Source organism: Cynoglossus semilaevis, chromosome 17 (assembly GCF_000523025.1).
Source record: "Cynoglossus semilaevis isolate Cse_v1.0 chromosome 17, Cse_v1.0, whole genome shotgun sequence".
Classification (NCBI taxonomy): Eukaryota; Metazoa; Chordata; class Actinopteri; order Pleuronectiformes; family Cynoglossidae; genus Cynoglossus; species Cynoglossus semilaevis.
Genome location: NC_024323.1, coordinates 3,553,475 through 3,577,946, shown reverse-complemented (window position 1 = coordinate 3,577,946; position 24,472 = coordinate 3,553,475). Strand labels below are relative to the sequence as shown.

The 24,472-nt window shown below is 39.9% G+C and overlaps 4 protein-coding genes across 5 annotated transcripts; all 4 read right to left on the bottom strand.

Annotated features, from left to right (window-relative positions):
- Positions 1-2,422: 2,422 nt before the first annotated feature.
- mrpl12 (mitochondrial ribosomal protein L12) lies at positions 2,423-5,415 on the bottom strand. Its single transcript, XM_008329405.3, has 5 exons — positions 5,191-5,415; positions 3,901-4,099; positions 3,752-3,826; positions 3,477-3,614; positions 2,423-3,093 (listed from the first exon to the last, which is right to left on the bottom strand). Exons 1-5 carry the CDS (start codon positions 5,253-5,255, stop codon positions 2,977-2,979), a joined length of 594 nt encoding a protein of 197 aa, XP_008327627.1. The 5' UTR covers positions 5,256-5,415; the 3' UTR covers positions 2,423-2,976.
- Positions 5,416-5,789: 374 nt separating this feature from the next.
- On the bottom strand, positions 5,790-10,180 carry LOC103392713 (acyl-CoA synthetase family member 2, mitochondrial-like). 2 transcript variants are annotated; one of them, XM_008329404.3, is made up of 16 exons: positions 9,925-10,180; positions 9,296-9,497; positions 8,975-9,103; positions 8,586-8,639; positions 8,340-8,458; positions 8,056-8,218; positions 7,866-7,961; positions 7,621-7,772; positions 7,443-7,534; positions 7,283-7,359; positions 7,076-7,183; positions 6,836-6,987; positions 6,485-6,626; positions 6,300-6,410; positions 6,150-6,218; positions 5,790-6,060 (listed from the first exon to the last, which is right to left on the bottom strand). In XM_008329404.3, the coding sequence occupies exons 1-16, from the start codon at positions 10,023-10,025 to the stop codon at positions 6,010-6,012; spliced, it is 1,818 nt and encodes a 605-aa protein (XP_008327626.1). In that variant the 5' UTR covers positions 10,026-10,180; the 3' UTR covers positions 5,790-6,009. The 2 variants fall into 2 exon arrangements, with proteins under 2 accessions (XP_008327626.1, XP_024919970.1); XM_025064202.1 differs by having other exon boundaries at positions 9,296-9,491.
- A 10-nt stretch (positions 10,181-10,190) lies between these two features.
- On the bottom strand, positions 10,191-15,837 carry LOC103392711 (acyl-CoA synthetase family member 2, mitochondrial-like). The gene is made up of 16 exons (XM_008329403.3): positions 15,702-15,837; positions 14,868-15,069; positions 14,122-14,250; positions 13,933-13,986; positions 13,613-13,731; positions 13,337-13,499; positions 13,085-13,180; positions 12,857-13,008; positions 12,672-12,763; positions 12,257-12,333; positions 11,798-11,905; positions 11,581-11,732; positions 11,354-11,495; positions 11,153-11,263; positions 10,909-10,977; positions 10,191-10,839 (listed from the first exon to the last, which is right to left on the bottom strand). Exons 1-16 carry the CDS (start codon positions 15,803-15,805, stop codon positions 10,789-10,791), a joined length of 1,821 nt encoding a protein of 606 aa, XP_008327625.1. The 5' UTR covers positions 15,806-15,837; the 3' UTR covers positions 10,191-10,788.
- On the bottom strand, positions 15,438-21,329 carry LOC103392710 (acyl-CoA synthetase family member 2, mitochondrial-like). The gene is made up of 16 exons (XM_008329402.2): positions 21,138-21,329; positions 20,500-20,701; positions 20,191-20,319; positions 19,965-20,018; positions 19,674-19,792; positions 19,398-19,560; positions 18,764-18,859; positions 18,517-18,668; positions 18,340-18,431; positions 18,159-18,235; positions 17,925-18,032; positions 17,693-17,844; positions 17,466-17,607; positions 17,265-17,375; positions 17,060-17,128; positions 15,438-16,960 (listed from the first exon to the last, which is right to left on the bottom strand). Exons 1-16 carry the CDS (start codon positions 21,230-21,232, stop codon positions 16,910-16,912), a joined length of 1,812 nt encoding a protein of 603 aa, XP_008327624.1. The 5' UTR covers positions 21,233-21,329; the 3' UTR covers positions 15,438-16,909.
- Between the last annotated feature and the right edge of the window lie 3,143 nt (positions 21,330-24,472).

Here is a 24,472-nt window from a genome sequence, read left to right as displayed (position 1 = left end):
TCTGCTGAAGTTCACCAAAACTGTTGAGAGTCCGAAAAATCTGCTGTTCTCTATCTGAAAGCATCAATGTCCAGTCTCCAGTAACAGGAGGAACTTTATCTAGATTAAATATAAACAGGATTCTTTTTACCCCCAGTGTAAATGACAGATCTGTCATCCTTTGAAGTACAAACAGTAAAAAAGTCTTCCAATGAGCTCAGAGTTGAGTCTTGTTTGGAACCTCTAACAAATGTCAAAACCGCTGTGAAGAGGATATAACCTTTTCTCCTCACCAGTTAACAGTGATAGCCACTTGGATTCTTTCAGTCAGTCACACGTGTGAAACAGGAAATAAGAACATGGAGGCAGCAGAAATGAACAAGCGCACACACACCCACAGATCAACGCCTCCTTGTATAAACAGGAAGGAACGCAGCAGCTCTGTCGTCCTGGGGGGGGGGGGGGGGGGGGGGGGTTGTCGGGGGAGTATTGTGGGTTGAGTTGAAAACATCATGCATTAGAGCAGGCAGCTTAATTGGTTTTGTCAGTTTGAAGTTAGCTGCAAACATTCAGTCAGAGGGATGGGTTTCAGGAAAATCAATTGAGGAACTGGGTAATATCTGTGGGCAATACAAAAGTGAATCAGTAGAACTGGGCTATAAATTCAATTGTCTATTAAAGCATACAAACAAGGCTATTGACTGAGATGAAAAGAGTTGTTTAGAGTCATCACTATCACAGTGACTGGCCAGATTATGGCAATTCTACAAATTTGAGGAAAATGAGACAAGGCAATAAAACAGCCAGCTGCTCATAAAGCGGTAATTTCTGAGAAAAACAGTAATATAACTCTCTGTAATAGACTATATTTTTATGAATTTAAGGTTGAAATGAAAGGGCAGTTTGGTGCACGTAGATTTGACTGACTGCTGGACTAGATAAACTGATAAAGTGTTAAGTCTGTGTTGTTAATGTTGGCCAAATGGGCTGTGGTATCTATGATCCACGACACACTGGACTTAATAACCGATCACTGTCAGAACAAAGACCATACAACCAAACAAAGTCACAAAATCTATATGAAATAAATTATAATGTGAAAAAATAATGATCTTCTTTCAATATACTTGCAAGGTAATTACGTATTGTAAATCCAGGGCCTGTTTACTTGAACACAACACTGATATAGTGTCAGGAATTCAAGAAAGACTGATCTAATGTGACTTGTCGGTTACTGACACACAATAAACTATGTGTTGTTCTTCCTGATTGGGGACCATCAATAATGTGTCAACAGAGAGAATGCACCCAAACACACGTACATACATATGGGTTGGACATATGGGTTACTGACACACATTGATTAGCAAACAGTCGGGCAGCTACAGGTAGTCAGACTGGAAAGTCCAATCTCTCAGTTCACTTTTCCTAGGCCTGTTTAGTTGAACACAACGCTGATACACGAATTAAAAAAAGACATCAAAATCTTCTTCCACATCTCTCCACATCTCTTAGCATCTCACTTTTTTTTTTTTTTTTACATTTTATAACCATCTACTGCCACCTGGTGGAAGGGTATTTGTCCTGCCTGTCACATTATACAATGAAGAGAAATTATCTGCAGTAAATAGATATTAACTTTCTGACTCACAGTACACCCTATGGTCTCTTACGACACACCAGTGGGCCACGATACACTGGTTGGGAATCATTGTTGTAAGTCCTGTCATCATGTTTAATTTAAGCAGAAAGAGGAATAAAAGGTGAATCAGTTTAAACTTGAGTCAATTTCATTTAATCTTATCTTAATATCAGAAGATAAGGCTTCTACAGCCCTCATATATTGGAATCAATATTTAATTTGATCTCAATTACTGGCCCTGTCAGCATGAATTAGTTTTAAAAAGTCTACTCTGCCTATTTCTGCTCATCCCTGAGGTGCAGTATTTAAGCCCCTTGGGAAACATCCTAAAGCTGTTTTGCAGAATCTCTGTTAAGGACAATCAACTACTGACAATCTTCAGTTTTTCAGACATGATGACACAGCACAGACAATCAGTAAATGAGACATCAAAAAATTATCAAGATTCCAGCAGTTTGATCACATAAATTTCAGAATGAAAAATTTGAATTTCAACAGACGGCCAAAAAGGACACGCTTTTAGTTCAAACCTTCTATGAACTCTATTTTTAACTGGAGAAAAACCTCACAGAAAATTGCTCTCCTTCTATTTTCAGTGTCCACTTTGTTTTTTGACAAAAAGCATTTATTGTTGCTGCCAAAGTTTATATAAAATTATTAGAGGTGATACAGCGACATCTGCTGGTCAGTTGTTGTAAATTGTAGATTTCTTAAATTTGTGTTTTTCCGAGTGACCGCGGAAAATACATTTTTCCCGTCCCTTTGTGCAGTAGGTGGTTCAACATTATCTTGTTTCGCATATTTAAAGTTTTTCATACACCATCAATATAACAGAACAAACAAATTATGTTAAAGAACAGGAGGAAGATGGGGAGATTTCACCTTTAATCACATTATTAACAATTCTTTGAGCAGTAAACACTCTTTAACATGGTAAAGTACCCGGTGTTCTTCATAACTGGGAGCTGTCAATTATCTGTCAACAGAAAGAACATACATACACACAAGGGGATGGACAAATGGGTTACTGACACACAGCCTGGTGTTGCTGTAGCAGATCTGCTACAGAACAATGAGACAGACAGACAGACAGACAGACAGACAGACAGACAGACATGTGGACTAGCAGACGATGGGGCAGCCACCGGTGCAGGCAGTCTGCCTGGAAAGTTCAGTCTGAGTTGCCGCATATGAAGATGCAGAGAAACCGTGCTAATGTCAGGAGGCATGTCTTTGTTTCTTTTACTCCTGGCATACTCTGTTCTTTGTCGTGTAAAAAAAAAAAAGGAAACGGTAGAAAGGAAAAAAAGAAAAAAGAACCAAGTGCATGAGCAGCCACGTGATAAAACATCTCTCTACTCCAACACTACAGTTCCACCTGCTGCCTCCAGGGCTGCTTTCAGTTTCTCAGCCTCCTCTTTGGCTACATTCGCCCGGATTTCCTGGGGAAGAGTCTCTACTAATTTCTTGGCCTGTTTTGGAGAAGACAAAAAAGAAAGTAAAAGTAGAGACTTGAGCCAAATGTTGGAACTGAGGGGATGCACAGTGCCAAAACAGACCACCCTTCTAACTTGTTTTCCTTAATTACAATGAGACACTGGCTTCAAGCAATTAACTTGTTCACAAATATTTAACTTTCTGCATATAAGGGCTGTGACAACCCTTCCTACAGATGCCTAAAGGGACATTTTATGAGAAGAAAATGCAAAACTGTTATATTTACTGTAGGGTCGTAAAAAAAAAGCATCTGTTTGCGACCCTGCTAATCCCTGACCTCGATGTAAAGACAGCTAAATGCACACAGTCTTTTGAAACAACACTTTATATCAGGACTAAACAGCAGAGGTTATTTTACCTGAACCAGATTCAATCCTTGCATGCAGTTCTTCACTTCCTTTATAAGCTTGACTTTGTCTGCGGCTTTTAACTCTGTCAGTTTTACTATAAAGTGAGTCTTCTCTTTCTTCACGGGTGCCTCCTCCTCTTCTTCGGCCTGTGTTCAGAGGAGGGAAAACACAGCACATCTAATTGTGCACTGATCAACAGTCAAGAGTTTATCATTTGATATTTATAAAGTATTTTATCCACGGCGCTGCTGGTGTTTATAAATAATTATGCTGATGATTTAACCTGAGCTGCAGCTGCGTTGGATCCAGCCATGGCCCCCATTGGCATCATTCCAACATCTGAAATGTTCAGAGTTTTCTGTAAAAGAGAAAAACGGATGATAAGAAAATCACAGCAACATGTTTTGTAATGAACTCAGTTTCTCCACCAACCTTGAGGAGCTCATTGAGATCTGACACCTCCAACAAAGTGAGACCTGCTATGTCTTTGACAAGCTGTTGGATTTTGGGGGAATACTCTTTTGGCGCTCCGTCTAACTGAGGGGTAGAGAGGGCCTCTGAATGTGTTGCTGGACTGGTCTTCAGGAGTCTAAGAGCGCACAAGGCCGGCGTCGACCTCTGAAGCTGCTGCCTGTAGAAAAGAAAAAGAGAGGAGCTGAATCTGACCACAGTGTCAACACTGGTAATCTGCTTTAAGTCATTATCGAGATTACCTTTCATTTATAACAATATGTGTCTGTTTTCATTTTCACAAAAAAATAAATAAAAAAATTAGGTTGAAGAAATTAAAAAACCCTGCATTATAGCTTTTTTATTTTAAAGAAAGCAGAATTAAGAATTAAAAGTTTGAAAATATCTCAACCGCAACATTGACCCTGCATCACTGAGAATAGAAAAATATATTTATGTTTGTTTGTGATGTAAGTCGTGTACATGTATACAATTCTCAGAGAAGAATGGGAGCCAATAACTGGCTTGACTAAAACTAGTTAAACAACAAGGAAGAATCATTTGTCAACATGCCACTCCAGTAAAGGAGTTGCATTTAAATAATATCACAATAACGCACTTACAATAAGATACGAATAAGAATACTTTGAAATAATTTAATTGTAACAGAGGTGCAAATAGTATTTTCCTTAATATTGTACCTGAGCATTTTAAGTGTAGCAATAAAACCATTGCGTACAACGTTATCTACACTGTTAAAAGAAAATTTCTATTTGATCACACGTGACAAATGACAGATAGAAGATGGACCACTACAGGAATTCCACTGTACTGATCAACCATTGAATGACCTTGTCTGTCAGACGTAGCCCTTTTATTGGAGCACAATTGGACTGTTATTATAATATAATTTTCCCCAAGAGCGAAAACAAAAATGCTGCTGTGTGTTCACTAAGAAAACAGCTTCGGTATAGTTTGGGGACTTGGTCATGTGAGGGTTATTATAATCCACTGGGTACAGTGCTAACATTGCTAACTTACTAAACCTAGTCACTAAATAAATGATATTCCTCTACATTCCCAGCTAATGCACACTCTCAGTACATTTCACGAGCTGCCATAACGGATACATGTTTAACACATAAACACTGCCGCAGTAGTCTGTATCAGTCTGCCCTTGAGGAAGCAGACACAGGGGTAGTGATGTTCCCGGTTACCCCTGCTACACCGGTGTTAGTGACAGGCTGATACCGCTGTGAGTTTGTTACGCACCGATGTGTTGTTGTGGCCACGGCCCGCATTGCGGTCCTCAGGCACCGTCTGCTGCACAACATCATTAACGTAGACAGAAACCGTTCCCGGAGCGTGAACCCTCTGAAAAACAGGCCAAGTTTCTCACAGCCAGGTCTCTGTCCAGTTCCCTGGTTTCAAAAGCACATGGCGTCTGACCTACCCAGAATACCTTGCGTGAACCGAAGCTACCACGGTAGCCCGCGAAGGACAAACAGCAGACGTGAACAAACGCATACGCTCCATAATGCACACAATGACGTCATTTTAGAAATATATAAGGTTTTTAAGTGTTAATAGCATTTCTAAGATATTTCAGCCCTCACACATATATTGATTATTGATTGCGTGAATCTGTGATTCGCAGATTTTATTATTGTTAATATCAATATGTCAAAGTACTGTAGAATTAAAAATTAGATATATGGCAGCTGAAATGTTGAGAAATTATTAATAAAGACACTACAGTTACATACTGTAAGTATAGAAATTAAATGCAAACTTATTAGTTATAATTTTCCCACACAATGGATGAAAGTAATACATTTTCAAAAGATAAAGGATACTTAATATAACTGTCATTGTAGGTGTAATATTATTTTATTTTAAACACAATTCCACCAGATCACATTCTTCAAATTTGCAGCAAAATGTGTTTTATTTACAAAGAATATAATCAAATTTCATACCAAACTATGTTTTGTAAAAAATGATTTTCTTTGAACTATTACAATTTCAGTGCTTCTTCAATTAAAATGTTTAGGATTGGTTAAAAAAACTTTTTAAAAACAGTCCATACAACTACAGGCCCAGTTTCTTCTCCATGTCCTGCCTCAATATATTCTTCTTGATCTGAAAGAACAACACATATGAGCATGGACATTGTTTCTGAATAAATATTATTGTCATCAATCAATAATTAACACTAGTGAAGACATTACCTTTCCAGAAACAGTCATGGGGAAGCTGTCAATGAAGACCACATATTTGGGGATTTTGAAATGAGACATCTAAAAAGGTACAAAGAAACAAATCTTTCAGTCCACATCACAGTGTGTTCACTGAGAGTCAATGACAGCATCTACTCTCACCTGTCCTTTACAGAAGTCTCTAATCTCCTCTGTACTGCAGCTCTGACCCTCCTTCAGCCTGATGCAGGCACAGACCTGCTCACCCAGCCTCTCATCCTTCACCCCCACCACCTGGGAATCAGATAAAAAGCAGATAAACAATAACCAGCGGCCCTCTGCTGGCCTCTATAGCATCAAGCTCTTACCTGCACCTCGTGGACTTTGGGATGTGTATAGAGAAACTGCTCTATCTCAGCAGGGTAGATGTTCTCTCCTCCACGGATGATCATGTCCTTGATACGACCTACAATTTGGCAGTATCCCAGACTGTTCAGGGTGGCAGTGTCCCTGTGAGAAATTAAAAGAAGAATATATGTATACACTGTAACTAAAAACTAGTTTTGCTTTTAACAACAACACAACAAAGGATTAACAGCAGCAATATCCAAGAGTAACACTCAAACCTGTCACCAACATAATAACTGAGGAACCTTCCAGAATGTAAGGGTTTTTAAGTCTTCTTGGTGTTGTGAGTTCTCAGTAATCTTTCATCTTACCCAGTCTTGTACCATCGACTCTCGGTGATAGCCTCTCTGGTCTTCTCTGGATCGTCCCAGTAACCAAGCATGACACCGGTTCCTCTGATCATCAGTTCTCCTGGTTCACCCAGAGGAACCGTCATCCCGGTGGTAGGATCCACCACTTTAGCCTTTACACACAGTCATACGATACAGTCACAGTAGTGACATGGAGGTGATGTGTGACTAATGATTGTTGATGCACGCAACAAACTGTACCTCAGTGTGAGCCATGACACATCCAGCCGTGTTTATTTTTAGCTCATTGTTGTCTTCTGGAAATCCAAGAAATCCAAAGGTGCTGATTTCAGTAATTCCATATGCCGCCTGGGATAACATTAGTGACAGGTTTCATTCCATTGTGATTTCATTATGATTTATTGCTGTTTTTGTAAAATGCCTACAAGGCACAACTCAAGAACTTACAACTATGTCAGTCATGTTTAAGTCTGTCTTCAGTTTGGACACGATCTCAGGGGGACACAGAGCACCAGAAACGATCCCTGAACAACAGCCAATAGATCCACATTCCTAAATGTTGAACCACAACACCATATTCCAGAGGACTTGCTGTAGTTCCTCTCACCAGACTGGAGTGATGACACATCATATTTGTGTAAATCTGGTTGGCCGAGCAGATCAATAAACATTGTAGGAGTGCCATACAGGAAATTGCACCTTGGGGAACAATAAACAGTTGGCAGTGAGAGAGCCATAGGGTGATAACAAGGTGTGATTCAAATTCATTCAGGTAAACAGTGTACCTTTCATTTTGAATGGACTCCAAATTGGCTTTGGAACTGTATGTAGAACTGGGATAGACGAGGGTGACACCGTGTACTCCCATCATCAGCCCTCCGGTCACGGAGCAAAAGATGTGATACATAGGCAGAGGGACACACACTCGTACCTGCGGCTGGTTGAAAGTACAAAACAAGAGTTTGCTTACAATCAGAGATCTTTCTTTTTTCTTTTTCTTTTTTTTAAACAAGAGACATAGATATCTTACTCTTGTTGTATAACCCATTCGGAGACCTGCTAAGTAGGAGTTATTGACTGTACCGTGGTGTGAAAGAACTGCTGCCTTTGGGTTCCCAGTCGTTCCCTAAAACAGAAAACAGGATGTTTTAATTACATTTCCAAAGTAATAATCTGTCAGTTTATATATAAATCAGAGGGACATGATGGAGGTCGTTTACCGATGTGAACTGAATGTTGATGGGATCGTCACATGACAGCCTGCTCTGTAGGTCCATCAGCTCTCTGTGATGGCGACTCTCTGCCGCCTGCATCACATCGTCCACGTGGAGCATCCCTGACTGTCTGCTGTCCATCACAATCACCATGTGCAGGTCTGGCAGCCTGGAGAACAGAGGGGGAAAAAAGTAATTTCACCCACAGAAAACCATTAGTTATACATCAAAAACTACGGTATTTAGTGTATTTCAATTCATGATATAGGACAAAACACAAGGATCCTGACCTGGGGCTTTGAATGGCGCCACCTGTTGATGAGTCGATTTCTGGGCAGATCTCCTTCAGGGTCGCACAGAGGTCCTGGTTTTTGTAATAAGTGGAACAGACCACTGCCTTACACTGGACCTGGACACACATTTAATAATCTGTTAAATATTATACTTAGTTAAAGAAAGTGCAGTTTATGAGTACTGCAGGTACTTATGCATATTTATGCATTACACTGGAAGAGAACACAGTGCAGGAACCATACCTTGTTTAAGGTGAATTCCACTTCCTGCTTTAGATAGGATGGGTTTAAAGAAACCTGCATGGACAGTAGTATTAGACAAAAACATGTTACATAACACTGTACACAAGTCAGTACATTACTATCTTTAGTCAGCTGTTTTTATTCCTACATTGATATAGTCTGCAGATATAGTTCTGTGAATTGTAAATCCTGTGGATTATTCTGCAGCCTTCCATAATCAGTAACAAAGCTGATCTTTGAACTCTGTCTAACCAGTTCCATAACTTCACCTCGAGCACTCTGTGTGTAATATCAGACAATGTTTAGTGACAGAGTCTCTGACCACACACAGTTACACTTGCAGCAAGACTGAGTGCAGTTTTAAAGACAAGTATGGCACACGCACGGACCATTATGATTCCAGCTTTGGCCGTGGCAAACTGGAAAAGGATCCATTCATAACTGTTGGGCCCCCACAGTCCCAGTCGGTCTCCTGGCCTCAGACCCAGAGCGAGGAGACCTGCAGCTGCTTTGTCAACCTGTAACAGTAAACAAGAACAAAGTCAGAAACAGAACAGACGTTTCTTTTCAATTTTTCTAACTCGAAAACAGGGGTCTTGAATTTGAGTGGCCTGAGGATCACTGTTGACAATGTCTTCTAGTTTTGATATTTTTTTGGGCCATATTTACATTTTTTATCACTCAAAAGTAGCTCATAATCTGAAACACACATCACAAAGAAACTGTGCAAAGGTCTTCCTGATGCCATCCTGAGAAAAGACCAAGGCTTCACGGTCAGGCCATCGCTCCACTGTCCTGTCCAGGCACTGACCCACAGTCAGAGGGAGCAGAGAGACAGAGGAGGTGCCGTGGACATAGCTGGTGGTTAGGGAGGGGTTTTGAGGAGGACTGTCCACATGTAGGGACCTGGTTCTTCACAATAAAAAAGAGAATTCAGAGAGCTGCATGTTAAAATAATGAGATTAAAAATTGTAAGGTGATGAGCTTAATGATTTAGAGAGAATAAAATCCAAACTGTATAACAAAAAGGAATCAATATGTGATAAAAAAGGAATCTGTCACAGTAAGCTAAAAGGTTATCAATAAGAGAAAATAAACACAATATTTCAGATAAGAAGTGGAAAAAGGCATTAAAGGTGACGTAAAACATAACATATTAAATATAAAATTGAAATGTTAACATATTTGATAATAAAACAACAAGTAAAGTCATACTTGTTAAACAAAAGTCACAATTATGACACAATTGGTCCTGAGTTTAAAATTACGAGATACAATGTTATGAGAGAAAGAAGTTAAAAAAATAACTAGAATAAAAATCAAGCAAAGATAAACTCACCGTCTCTCCTGGAGCCAACCAGAGCTGCGTTTAAGTCCATTCAAGACTGTGAATCTTCGAACATGGGACCTCAGCAGTGAAGAAGAAATGATTGTTGACATTGGTCACAGCGTCAGCTTCTGTGAATCTGTTCTATATCCAGCGTGACTGAACATTGGCTTTGTAAGGAATGTGAGATTGATGCCAGCTGAGCCGACCAATGGTTCCCTGGGTTTAATGTGTGACACCCACTTTGTCCTCCCATGACTGATGATGTCACTACGTTGCACTGCAAGTCTTGCTGCTTTTTTTTATTTTAAATGAGAAGGCCGCTGTTTTGCATTGTCAATATATGATGCGTTTTCACAAATGAACTTTGAAAACAGTAAAACAAAATAAAAAACTCACATGTGAAATGAAAGTTCAGTGAGATTTCAAAGGTGAAACTAGGAAAACTGGTCTCCTGCACCATTATCAGAGTTGTTATTCAACCATAGACTATTAAACACAAGGAACTTGCACTGGTGGATGAAACTAGTCCATGCTCTTCAAAAAAGGTGGCAGCTGCAGGCCAAACAGGGTGACAGATAACATAAGATAAATTAAATAAAAGAACACAAAAATATGCCATAAACCAAAAATAATAACTGTACTTTTCTGCAATTTTTGGGCTCATTATTTGTATTTTTTCAACATGCATATTGTTATTATGATTTTTTAAAAACAGATAAAGAATAATGCATAATATTATAATCATGTAATAAACGTAAATAATCCAATAAAATAGCAACATTGCAATAGCATTTTCACAGTTCAGTTGGTGGTACAAAATGCAGTATGTCTCCTGCTCCTGCCAAGCCCCTCAGTAACTCTGTGTCTGTCTGGTCAAAGGCCTAGTTCCTCTTCCATTTCCTGCTTTAACACATTCTTCTTGATCTATAAAGACACGCAATTTATCAAACATTTATAATCACCATATCAGGGACTTGAATGTGTTTCTCTCACCTTTCTGGAAACTGTCATGGGGTAGCTGTCCACAAATACCACATAGTGTGGGATTTTGAAATAAGTAATCTAATAAAAAGAAGAAAAATTAAAAATACAGGGATTAGGTGGCGCTGTCCTGCTTTGGTTGAAGACAATTAGACGTGTTTGATATCAACGTAGCACATATACAGTTCTATAAAAAACAATGTTGAAAGGAGCTAGTAGGATTGATGGTAAAGTTCTGTTCACCATCTACTCTCACCTGTCCTTTACAGAAGTCTCTAATCTCCTCTGTACTGCAGCTCTGACCCTCCTTCAGCCTGATGCAGGCACAGACCTGCTCACCCAGCCTCTCATCCTTCACCCCCACCACCTGGGAATCAGACAAAGAGCTGATTATTGTTAAATTTCAAATCAATAAACCAGCGGCGCTTTGCTGCCCTCTACAGATTCAAACTCTTACCTGCACCTCCTGCACTTTGGGATGTGTATAGAGAAACTGCTCTATCTCAGCAGGGTAGATGTTCTCTCCTCCACGGATGATCATGTCCTTGATACGACCTACAATTTGGCAGTATCCCAGACTGTTCAGAGTGGCAGTGTCCCTGTGTGAAACCACAAAACATGTTTAACGTACTAACACATAGGAAAACGAGTTATGAGCAACTTCTCAGTAATCTTTCATCTTACCCAGTCTTGTACCATCGACTCTCGGTGATAGCCTCTCTGGTCTTCTCTGGATCGTCCCAGTAACCAAGCATGACACAGGCTCCTCTGATCATCAGTTCTCCTGGTTCACCCAGAGGAACCGTCATCCCGTTGTTTGGATCCACCACTTTAGCCTTTACATATACAGTCATGCCGTAAGTCCCAGTGGTGACAGGGAGGTGTGTTATGGAGAACATACCTCAGTGTGGGCTGTGATACATCCAACTGTGTTTATCTTCAGATCGTCGCTGTCTTCTGGAAATCCAAGAAATGTAATTGGACTATTCTCAGTGGTTCCATAACCTGCCTGTTGAAACATCATTTACACGTTTTATACTATTTTATCATATTGAGGCCACATCTTTTTGGTCAGCAAATCAGCCTAGCAGAAAGAATTCTCTGAAGAAAAAAAATGAATGTTGTAAATTTAAAATCACTCTTAAGAGAAAACCTCAAACGTAGTATCAAATTACATTCTTGATGTGTATTCATATTTATTTTTTCCTCTAAATGGATCAGACGGACATTAAATCAGGTTCTAAAAGCCTGTAATGATGACTGAGAGCACACACACACCGGAAAGCTGTTAACTATAAATGAAGTGAGATTATTTTAACAACCTCAGGTATTGTTAAAGACATGCAGGAGAAAAACTCACAACTATCTCTGTCAAGTTCAACTCAGTCTTCAGCTTTGCCAGAATCTCAGGAGGACACGGAGAACCTGCCATGATCCCTGAAACAAGACAGACAGGGGAGATGTCAGATATCAGAACGACTACTGGTCCTAAAGCATAATGTGCCATGACAATGTTTAAACAGTATTGACAAACTGGATAAATAACGTATTACTCAACGTATATAACATTTTCTTTCTTCAACACAAAAAGATTCTACGTAGAGATTCCTGTGCTACGATGCTGCGTCTTTTCTCTGTCTTCTTAAGCAAATCTTGCTAACCACTTACTTTCTCCTCTGGGGTTTTACCGGTAGCTTTGCTGCCACCTACTGGCTGTACTTTCTTTCTGGATCAGTACGGATGCGATGCAAAAGTAAACCTTTAGAGCATCTTACCAGATTGAAGGGATGACACATCAAATTCACGTAAGTTCGGATGGTTAAGCAGATCGATGAACATTGTGGGGGTGCCATAGAGGAAATTGCATCTTCAGCAGAAACAAATAGGTGGCAGTCAATTACCGACATCATGATTAAATTATATTTGAAAGTCAACTGGATGAAGGATCTGAACTCAGCACCTTTCACTGTGAACGGACTCCAAACTGGACTCGGGACTGTATGCAGTACTGGGAAACACTAGGGTGGTGCCGTGCACTGCCATGGTCATTGAGCCGAGCACACAGCCAAAGCAGTGATACAAAGGCACAGGAACACACACTTGTACCTTGGGCTGATTTTAAAAAAAAGGTGATGAAACAGATAAGATGAATGTCACTGTAAAACCAAGTGACAAAAAGAAGACTTACTCTTGATGAGTAACCCAAACGAAGGCCCGTAAAATATGCGTTATTGACGATGTTGTAATGGGAAAGAGCTGCTCCCTTTGGATGACCAGTTGTGCCCTAACAGAGAAAACATATCTGCTTCACATGCTACATGCTAATCATTGCATTGTGCATCCTCTTAGTTTTTTAAATACTTTTCCAAGATGAGTAGATATGTATTTAATCAGTGTCACAAAGACCTAAAGCTGCATGCAGGTAAAGCATGACGGGTACCGATGTGAACTGAATGTTGATGGGATCGTCACATGACAGCCTGCTCTGTAGATCCATCAGCTCTCTGTGATGGCGACTCTCTGCCGCCTGCATCACATCGTCCACGTGGAGCATCCCTGACTGTCTGCTGTCCATCACAATCACCATGTGCAGGTCTGGCAGCCTGGAGAACAGAGGGAGTGTTGAGGAATGTATTTCAAACACAGAAGACGTTGAACCTACAGCATTTATTTTATTCACATTCATGATGGCAGGAGAAAATACAAAGACCCTAACCTGGAACTTTGTATGACGCCCCCTGTTGACGAGTCAATCTCTGGGCAGATCTCCTTCAGCATCTCACAGAACTTCTGGCTTTTGAAGTGAGTTGGACAGAGGACTGCCTTACACTGGACCTGGAGACAACAGGTTCACTTTTTATCTACTTCACTTTGTCTTAATGATACTCTTACATTCATTTAGCTTGAAGTAATTTTAAGTAAAATGAGCTTTTTTAAAAAAAAAATATTATGAGTCTAGTCAGTAAGAGAGTGATTGTGATAACGTAAACTGCACTTGAACAGAAAAGCAAATAAGTAAAATGCAATCTTATTTACCTTCTTCAAAGTAAACTCAACCTCCTTCAGCTGATAGGCTGGGTTCAGTGAAACCTTAAACAATAAACAGAACAGAACAGGGCTGTCATTTGAAACACTAAGAAGAGAGACTTTACATAATCCTAAAAACAGCAACATCATTTATGCTCCTGTTTACCTCTGGTGGATAGAAACAATTATTGAACTGACCATTATAATTCCAGCCTTGGCTGAGGCAAACTGGAAAAGGATCCATTCATAACTGTTTGGTCCCCAAACTCCCAGTCTGTCGCCCCTTTTTAGGCCCAGAGCGAGGAGACCTGCAGCTGCCTGTTCAACCTGTGTTAGTAAAGGACAAACAAATACTTATAATTATATAAAATAATTATATATTTAAAAAAAAAGAATTTCAATATCGAGTTATATATGCAATTCAAAGGAAGTCAAAATCGCAGCAACACTTCTTGTAAAGCTAACAGTGAAGTGCAAAACAAGGTAAAACTTTAAATGACAAGAGTGTAGTGGTTAATGACATCTATTGGTGACAGGGCAGACTGCAACAATTACAAGTTGCAATAATGTTGAATATATAATAAATATATACATTAAATATTTCAGTAACATTTTGTGTAAAGGAATTATTAAGCTTGACTGTTGTGTCAGTTTAGCCTAATGACAAAATTAATCAGCAGAAGACAGAAGACACCTCAGGGTTATTGGCTAGAAAACGAGTCTGATGCAAAAACTTTTGCTCTCATATCTTGGAAGAGCTTAGCTGTCGGACCCAACCTGTGTCCACCTACATGCTGTCTTCTTAATGTAATGTGCAGAACTTTAGTTAAAAGAGCAGAGGCTATAACGGGGTGAGTGACAGAGACAGAACTTGTTTAATACTAGATTAATCTGTAAGGCGCATTTTAGTGTTTAGCCTCAAACTGTAGAGTTCTGAGACGCACATCTTGCTGAAGCTGCGCAAAGGTTTTCCGGATGCCTTGCTCTCGGAAGACCACTGCCTCATGATCAGGAAGTCGCTCCACTGTCCTGTCCAGGCACTGACCCACAGTCAGAGGGAGCAGTGAGACGGAGGAGGTGCCGTGGACAAAACTGGTGGTCAGGGAGGGGTTTTGAGGAGGAGTGTCCACGTGGAGTGAGCGGGATCTGAGAAATAATTAACAAGGATGTCAGTAAAACATATTCATAGTTAGTTATTTGTTTTATTTGTATTTTATAGGGAGAAGGGGGGGGGGGTTCTGAAATGAACCTTTAATGTAGGCAGTATGGGGTAAATTTCTGTTCTTATGTTTAAAAAAACTCGAAACACGGAAAGGAGTGGAAGGTTTTTCAAAATAAGACACCACGTAGATTTACATATATTAAAAAAAAAACATGGAAAAAAAGTTCTTTCTGTGTGGCCTATAACCAAATACCACACGTCGAGGAACGGTCCCTGGTCCTGCGATTGGATACATCTACTGTCCTGGGCAACATTTTGAACTGTAAAGGCGAACCAGAAGCTAAAGACAACGTTTTTTTATATAATTTATTTGACATTTGAAAAGCATTTCATGGCAACGTGACATTTCACTCATGCATACTATTTTGGTAACATTCATATTTACATAACAATCTAGTGAATCTACTGAGCGACAGAAGTTCGAAACATATCCGTTTTAAAGCGCACAAAACTGCGCAACATTTTAAACAACTAGTGACGTTAGGAGAGATACAGTAGTAAAATATATAGAGAGGAAAACGGGCGTTGTTATTTTATAATCAGAGCAAACACTTACAGACAGCCGTGCAGCACATTCCTGCGGTGTCTATGTCCGTCCACTGGTCTAAGTTTGTGGACACAGAACCTCAACGGAGAAAAACTTGCAACGAGTTTTGCCATTGCCCCAACGAACACGACTGATCCGCAGTGTGTAAAAGTCAGTAAAAGAAGACTTGGAGAGGTGTTCACAGGGGCGGTTCTAGCTTATCTATCGCCCTCGGTTTAATAGGCTCCCATGGAGAAAACGAAGGTTTTGTTACGTAAACTTGTGGTACAATATTTGGGAGGCGGTCATATTTTGGTCAAGGTGGTGTTTTTGTAATGTGGCACTTTGAATTTAGTGACATATTTTTTCCAAAAAACAAAAAAAAGTCATTGGGGCGGTGTTGTGACAGCCATCTTAAGCACATGTGATAGCATTATTGAAACAAGTCAACCAGGACAGTCTGGTTCATTATATTTACACAAACACTAAAACCCATTTTATACCCAGCCATAATCACTGTAATGTGAGCAGTCAATTTAATGCAATCTCTACACAAAAAGTAACAAAATGATCTATCATGTGTCCCCACTTCACACATGTTTACCTGATGATTAAGAAACTACACAGACTGTTACTTGCATAAACTCTTCAGTGTAACTTTGGGAATTGGATTGTGTTGTAGACAACTATGGATACATTTGTCTCACTAAAAATGAAAAAAAAAAACCTTCTTATTTAGCTTAAAACAAATGACTGAATAAAGGCTCCAGTGTAGTTTTACCAGAATTTGTGAGAAGTAGATCTAATGTTTAACCTAGATCACTTATACAACATGTTCTCAGCCACTTTGACCCTCCTCTCAAGATAACACTGAAAGTGACCAGCCCACCAGTTAAAGGACAGAACACACACAAATCCACATATGAACAAACACCAACTGAAAGAGAAGAAGCTAACAAAACAGAAACAATAAATTAGTCTCACCATCATAAAACCTTTACCAAACCATACATTCTTAATAGGCCCTAATTTTAGCATTTAACTAGTTTCATCAATATATACTGCATATAAAAAAATATACATGCATATGTAGATAAAAACATTTTAATTATTAAACAAATTCTTATTTTTACGCAAATTGTCCAAATTTTATAGATATGTTATATCATAGATATGTTCTTTTCCTGTTTTCACTCAGACCTATTTGTCTCCAGCAGGTGGCGTTGGTGTAAGTCAAATTAAAGTCCCAGAATCTTCTCAATGTCCTGCTTGAGTACATTTTTCTTGATCTGTAAGAAGCGAAAAAATAAAGTTATTTTAGTTTCATGTGCAATAATTGTCATTAGGATTATAAATATTTATCTTTTTGTAATTGGAGCATAAGTTACCTTTCCAGAATCAGTCAGGGGGAAGCTGTCTACAAAGACCACGAACTGTGGGATTTTGAAATGGGAAATCTAGAAAAACAAACAAACAAACAAAACAAAACAAAAAAGAAAACCCCAAAATATCAGTTAGTGCCACTTTTGTGGTTCAGTCTAACATACATTTACAGGCAGGTTGTCTGTGGTTCTGTTCACCATCTACTCTCACCTGTCCTTTACAGAAGTCTCTAATCTCCTCTGTACTGCAGCTCTGACCCTCCTTCAGCCTGATGCAGGCACAGACCTGCTCACCCAGCCTCTCATCCTTCACCCCCACCACCTGGGAATCAGACAAAGAGCTGATTATTGTTAAATTTCAAATCAATAAACCAGCGGCGCTTTGCTGCCCTCTACAGATTCAAACTCTTACCTGCACCTCCTGCACTTTGGGATGTGTATAGAGAAACTGCTCTATCTCAGCAGGGTAGATGTTCTCTCCTCCACGGATGATCATGTCCTTGATACGACCTACAATTTGGCAGTATCCCAGACTGTTCAGAGTGGCAGTGTCCCTGTGTGAAACCACAAAACATGTTTAACGTACTAACACATAGGAAAACGAGTTATGAGCAACTTCTCAGTAATCTTTCATCTTACCCAGTCTTGTACCATCGACTCTCGGTGATAGCCTCTCTGGTCTTCTCTGGATCGTCCCAGTAACCAAGCATGACACAGGCTCCTCTGATCATCAGTTCTCCTGGTTCACCCAGAGGAACCGTCATCCCGTTGTTTGGATCCACCACTTTAGCCTTTACATATACAGTCACACTGTATGTCACATAGAGGCGATGTGTAGATCATGATTGTTGATGCACACGGCACACTGTACCTCAGTGTGAGCCATGACACATCCAGCCGTGTTTATCTTCAGCTCATCGTTGTCTTCTGGAAATCCCAGGAACACAACTGGACTATTCTCAGTGGATCCGTAAGCTAACTGTAGAACATATATAAATGTTAGTTACACTGGTTTAAATACAGCTTATTGTGGGTGATGAGGTTGAATGTGTTTTACTTCTGATTCTGGTTGAGTGGTAAGAAATAGAGCCATCTAAAAACCTACAATGATCTCGGTCATGTTCATGTCTGTCCTCAGTTTCTTCACAACATCAGCAGGACATGAAGCTCCGCCCATGATCCCTGGAACACAAAAAAAAAAAAAAAAAAAAAAAAAGGGAAAGCTGTAACTGTGGCATTGCGTCTCAGAAATATTTGTTATTCGTTAAACCCCAGGAATATTTTACCAGACTCAAGTGATGACAAATCATATTTATGTAAATCTGGTTGACTGAGCAGATCAATGTACATTGTAGGTGTGCCATACAGGAAGTTGCACCTAAAGGAAGAATTCGGTAAATAAAGAGGAAATATACCAGATTTGATATTTTAAAATCATGCTGATTGGCTGTATTTTGTTGTACTTTTCACTCCCAATGGATTGCAGAATGGCTTTGGGGTTATAGGCAGAACCAGGAAATACGAGTGTGATGCCATTCACAGCCATACTCACACCACCAAGCACTGAGCCAAAGCAGTGGAACATCGGCACAGGAGTACACACTCTCACATTTGGCTGATGAAAGGCACAACGCATGTTAACTCGAAAAAAATGTTCCTGCTAATTTTCATCAAATGAGCAGAAAAAAACCCAAAAAAAAAAAATCTTACTTTGGATGTGTAACCCACTCGTTGACCCATGAAGTACACATTATTGACAATATTGTGATGGGAGAGGACCGCTCCTTTTGGATTCCCTGTTGTACCCTAAAGGTGAAAACATGATCAATACTTCATGGTTAGGTGTGGTACAGGTCAGTATGCTGAGTTTGGGAACTGTGTGTTATAATATGTTTAGATCAGGTATCGTTTTGTAAAATAAGGTTCTGGTACTGTATAGTACAGAAAAATAAGTTTACTTAATTAGGGACAATAAATAATGACAGGATAAGGAGTGTGTTCTCAAAGTGGGGACGGTCCCCTAAAGTGGCACAAGGTGGTATATTCATGTGATCGCAGCTGTCAGTCACGATGCATCAGCTCAGATATTTTTATATATTGCATTCTATTTGATGTTTTGTCATTCATAACTTTAAAATGATTGTTCAAATATATCATTTTATATATTAGTTCAAAATATTTTATCAGTATTTTTTTTTATCAATTACTAGTCATTTCAAGTGACCCTATTTGAATTCCAGATGACCTCACGTGGAGTTGCGACCCCAAGATGTAGAAAAGGCTGTATTGTATAGTACAGTTCAGTTTCATTTTCTTGAAACATATAAAAGACTAGATACTTAACCGATGTGAACTGAATGTTGATGGGATCGTCACATGACAGCCTGCTCTGTAGGTCCATCAGCTCTCTGTGATGGCGACTCTCTGCCGCCTGCATCACATCGTCCACGTGGAGCATCCCTGACTGTCTGCTGTCCATCACAATCACCATGTGCAGGTCTGGCAGCCTGGAGAACAGAGGGAGTGTTGAGGAATGTATTTCAAACACAGAAGACGTTGAACCTACAGCATTTATTTTATTCACATTCATGATGGCAGGAGAAAATACAAAGACCCTAACCTGGAACTTTGTATGACGCCCCCTGTTGACGACTCAATCTCTGGGCAGATCTCCTTCAGCATCTCACAGAACTTCTGGCTTTTGAAGTGAGTTGGACAGAGCACTGCCTTACACTGGACCTGGAGAATATGAACCTTATATTCAGAGTCATCCAGTTCATCTCCACGCACATCCACAGCTTTCATTCAGTTTCAAGCTGCAGTGACTTTGCAATTTTTGTGGTTAAAGTGTACACAAATGTAAATAATGTGAGTGGATTCAACCTCAACAGAACAAAGGGCATACATTTACCTTTTTTAAGGTGAACTCCACCTCCTTCACTTGATAGGCCGGATTCAGTGACACCTGCATGGACAGCAACATACACATTCACACTCTGTGAACTGGTCAACATATCACTAAATTACTGATGTTAAAGATGTTAATGATAAAGTTATGGTGATTCATCTCCCCTGAGACTGTGGGACACCTGCAGAGGGGTGAAATTGAAACAAAATAGATTTTCTCCTGGACTGACCATTACAATTCCAGCTTTGGCCATAGCAAACTGGAAAAGGATCCATTCATAATTGTTGGGCCCCCACAGTCCCAGTCGGTCGCCCCGTTTTAGGCCCAGAGCGAGGAGACCTGCAGCTGCCTGGTCAACCTGTGTTAGTAAAGGTGAAAGGTTTTTTACAGAGGAATCTCAACAGATATATTCTAATGTGAGAAGACAAGAACAAGAATATTTGGGTCATAATCAGGGTTTTTTTAATCAATCCTCCTAAATCTAAAACAGGTGACCAGTAACATTTTCAATCTGACTGGCTCAAAGTCAGAAACTCACATCTTGTTGAAACTGTGCAAAGGTTTTTCTGGTTCCATCCTGAGGGAAGACCACAGCCTCACGGTCAGGCCATCTCTCCACTGTCCTGTCCAGGCTCTGACCCACAGTCAGAGGAAGCAGGGGAACAGAGGAGGTGCCGTGGACATAACTGGTGGTCAGGGAGGGGTTTTGGGGACGACTGTCCACATGTAGAGACCTAGATCTGAAGACAGAAATCAACAAATATCAACAAATAGATCCATTCCTTGCGTTGCCTCCACAGAGGCTGTAATTAAAGCTCTCTGCATCAGAAGTTTGTTGATCATTTTGGACTGATTTAAAATCAGTGCTGGTGGCAGTGGTGCTGGGTGGTTAAGGAAGTGGACTTGGGTCCGAAAGGTTTCAGGTTGAAGTCCAAGTTGCCACTGAGGTGCTCTGAACACGGCACGGTGCCCACACACTGCTCCCCGGGCACCATAGCTGCCCCCCTGCTTACATTGCAGGGGTCACATTTCATTGGCTGTGTGTAATCCAAATCATTCAGTAGACTCTCTGCAACCATTTGATCCTGAAGTTGTATATGTATATATTTACACCTTCTCATAATGTGTAATCAATTAAAACATTGGCTTTTGGAAAAAAAAAGATGATTTTCTTACCGACGTTCCTGGTGGAAACTTGAGCTGCACTGAAGTCTCCAGAATCTGAACCTGGGAGAACAGGACCTGAGCACTGAAGGAAGCATGAGTGTCATCTGAGTGAACCTGTCGGTCAGCTGTCGTAATGTGCCCTTTGTAAAGATAGTGTGGGTCTGAATGTCAGTTAATTTATAACCGCCTGTTTGTGCTGTCAAACCTGTTAACTCTTTATCTCACCACAGACAGGTTTATGTCTCTGTAGGTTCTCAGTCATCCAGGTCATTTAATCCAAAACAAGTTACATCGAGGGCAACTAGACGAAGTAGATTTTTTAAGGACGTTTCACCTCTCATCCACGAGGCTTCTTGTTTGTGTTCTTAGTTTCAGCTGTTTTTTCACAATTTTTTCTTTTGTAGAATTTCGAGGATAATTAAAAATACCACTAACTACAGTAACTCACTAACTTCTCACTTTTTTCTGATCGGCTTCAGCTAATAAACAGAACACAATCTCACAGGACTCTGATGGAGGGACAGCTGTTATTACAACACTGTATGTCTTAGTGGGCATCATGAACTCCAGGATCTGTTGGACTCTTGTTTTCTTTCCAAATTTGCTATGAAACCTTCAACGGAAATCTAACTCTTGTTGATACACCGATGAGTACACGCTGGGTCAAATCCCTCTCACTAGAGAGTAGGAGTAGGGTTTCATTCTTTGGGGTTCACTGTTGTCCATGGAGCAAAGGGCAATTAAAAGTTTTCTGTATCATCATCATGTTTATTTACCTGTGATGGAATGCATTATGTTTCAATTACAGGGGGCTGATTATAACCAACCAGAGCATGGACAACAAGTCTGTTCAAGTCTGTATCAGTGGTCATGACACGAGCCTCATGTTTAGACCCTCTCAGTATTAGTACTTAGGATTTCTTTTTAATTGAGCTTGTTTTCTGTGATGGCTGTGATACTCTATTTTGGCTTCGGTTTGGGGTTGTTGTCATTTGTTTAACCTAATGCAGAAGTGAGGCGTCATGTAACAAGTCTTCCTGAAGGGGACACTATTTGCCAGGGAAAGGAAGGCAAAGCGTCCTACTCAGTGGGACAAACATTTGCCAACCATTAACTACAACAAAATGGGTTGGGAACAAATCACGCATACTGTATTGTACTCTGATACTAAGTATCATTATTTAAAAATCATTAAGTCAATTGTTTTGGATTTACAAGCAGATTTACTGGAAGTCCAACATTTGCCTTTAGATGGAGTTGTTGTTTGGATTCACTGTCAATGTTGTGTTTTGTAACTTTCTGCAGTTGTAAAATAACATTAAAAAACTTTACTCTACTGTACTGTACTCTCAAACATAATGTAGTAAGGTGTGAGCACCAGATATCGTATTTTGAAATTTTTTATGTGGACTTTTGTCTTATATCAAGACAGGGTATTATATTAAACACCAACAAGGAGGTCCTTTGCTTAAAATAAAATAAATCATCACGCTCTTAGAAAGCCTAAATATAGAAAGCTGTAAAAATATATACATATAGATATTGAACACACACACACACAGAGGTAAGAGAACATGTCACCTCCATTCAAAGAGACCATCAGTTACCACCCAGAATCCCAGAATCACACCTGGGATATTTTTAAGCAACAGCAATGACCACTCTATCATGTCTTTAATTGTTTTCCAAAAACATTGATTTCTTCAAGTGTTTGCCGACCCTGGAGCCAAGAAGCAAAAACAGCAGCCGGAGAAGAATAACAGAGGGGAGATGATCTCCTGTCACAGTTATCAAGAACTGGAGGAAAGGAAGGAGAAAAAAAAAAAAGAATGAAAATTCAGTGTCAGCATTCTGTGCTGCTCCTCATCACAACACTTGCTGCTTTCCCCGCTCTGACATTTTAAACATTCCACAGCTGAGCGGAGATATTCCTGCTCATTATGTCATCCCAAAAAATGCTCTTCTCCCCAGACTGCAGCAGGGTGATTGTGATGCAACTGTGGGGCAACAAGAGCAGACGATTTCCCCAACACCAGGTCAGTTATGAGTGAGGCTGAAAACACAGAGAGAGAAAGTAACAGGGTTCCAGTGTGGCTGTAGGAGGATCAACCATGTATTTATCACTGGAGGTTTAATTAAAGTTTGACTGATTGATCATGGCGTCTGGAGTTGATTAATTAAACCAGTTGTCCTTTCACACATGTAGGCAGGACTTCAGCAACATACCCCAGTCCTGACCTCTCACTCAGGGTCACCGACTGTCACCTGTGCTGAGTCACTATGTCAAACAGCTACACACACACAAACACACCCATCAGTGTGTGATCCTGGGCAGATCTACTTTCCCTGGACTCAGCCATTTCCCAGCTGACTGCTCAGCTGTTCTCAGCACATGTCCTCTTCATAACTGTTGCTGTAGCTCAGACTGAAGTGAGGGGCGAGGCGGGGGTGTATTTTACAGATAGTATGAGTAATAGAAAAAAAAATATTGTTATTCAAAGTATTATTTTCCTAAGATTGTTTTGTTTCCCCTTGCAGTTTATTGATCAGTTAGCTTAGGTTAGCTTAGCTTTGCCCTTTCCTTGTGAAACTTGAACTTGTTTTGGTAACTTTTTACTGGTAACTTACTTACTTTACTTGGTAACTTTGACTACTTTTTAAAAGAAATTTGTATTCTGTTGTAATTACCTGCACACTACATGACTATAAGCCTTTGTCTTTGAAGTGTAGTATTAAATATTTAACTACTGATGAGGTCATAACATTTACAGAAAAGATTAGAGGCAATTATAAATAAAAAGTTAAATAAATTAATCCCTTTGATTTTAATCCCAAAATTATTTTTTTTTACCTTTTTAAGAAATCCAGAAGGACATACAACTTTTGAACTTGTAACGGAACCACAATGTCAGTTGTACTTTATAAAGTACACTGACTTTAACCTCAATTTTACGTTATTTGTTTTTACGTTTAATTTTTTTATGTTTCCAACGATGATCGTGCTACCATTTGATCTCCAACTGCAGAACTCCAGCTGTTCCTTTTGCATCAAAACCATTTTTTTGGGCCCAGCCCTTGAGCCTCAAGAATCGATCAATCACCCCGTGTCACCAAAGCAAACAGCTCACATCCGCTTCTGAATGCAGAATCTAAGTGTTGGCTTCCTACCTATCCATCAAATGGCCTATTATGCTCCTCATTAAGACATTCTTCAAACACCAATTACACGATCCATCACGCTCATGCACTTGCTCCGCCATCGACCGATCATCTCTGTGGTTCCCACAACGCCCATAGACGTGGACTTCCTTTCAAAGGCTAGAGGGCACGTCCCTGTCTCTCCT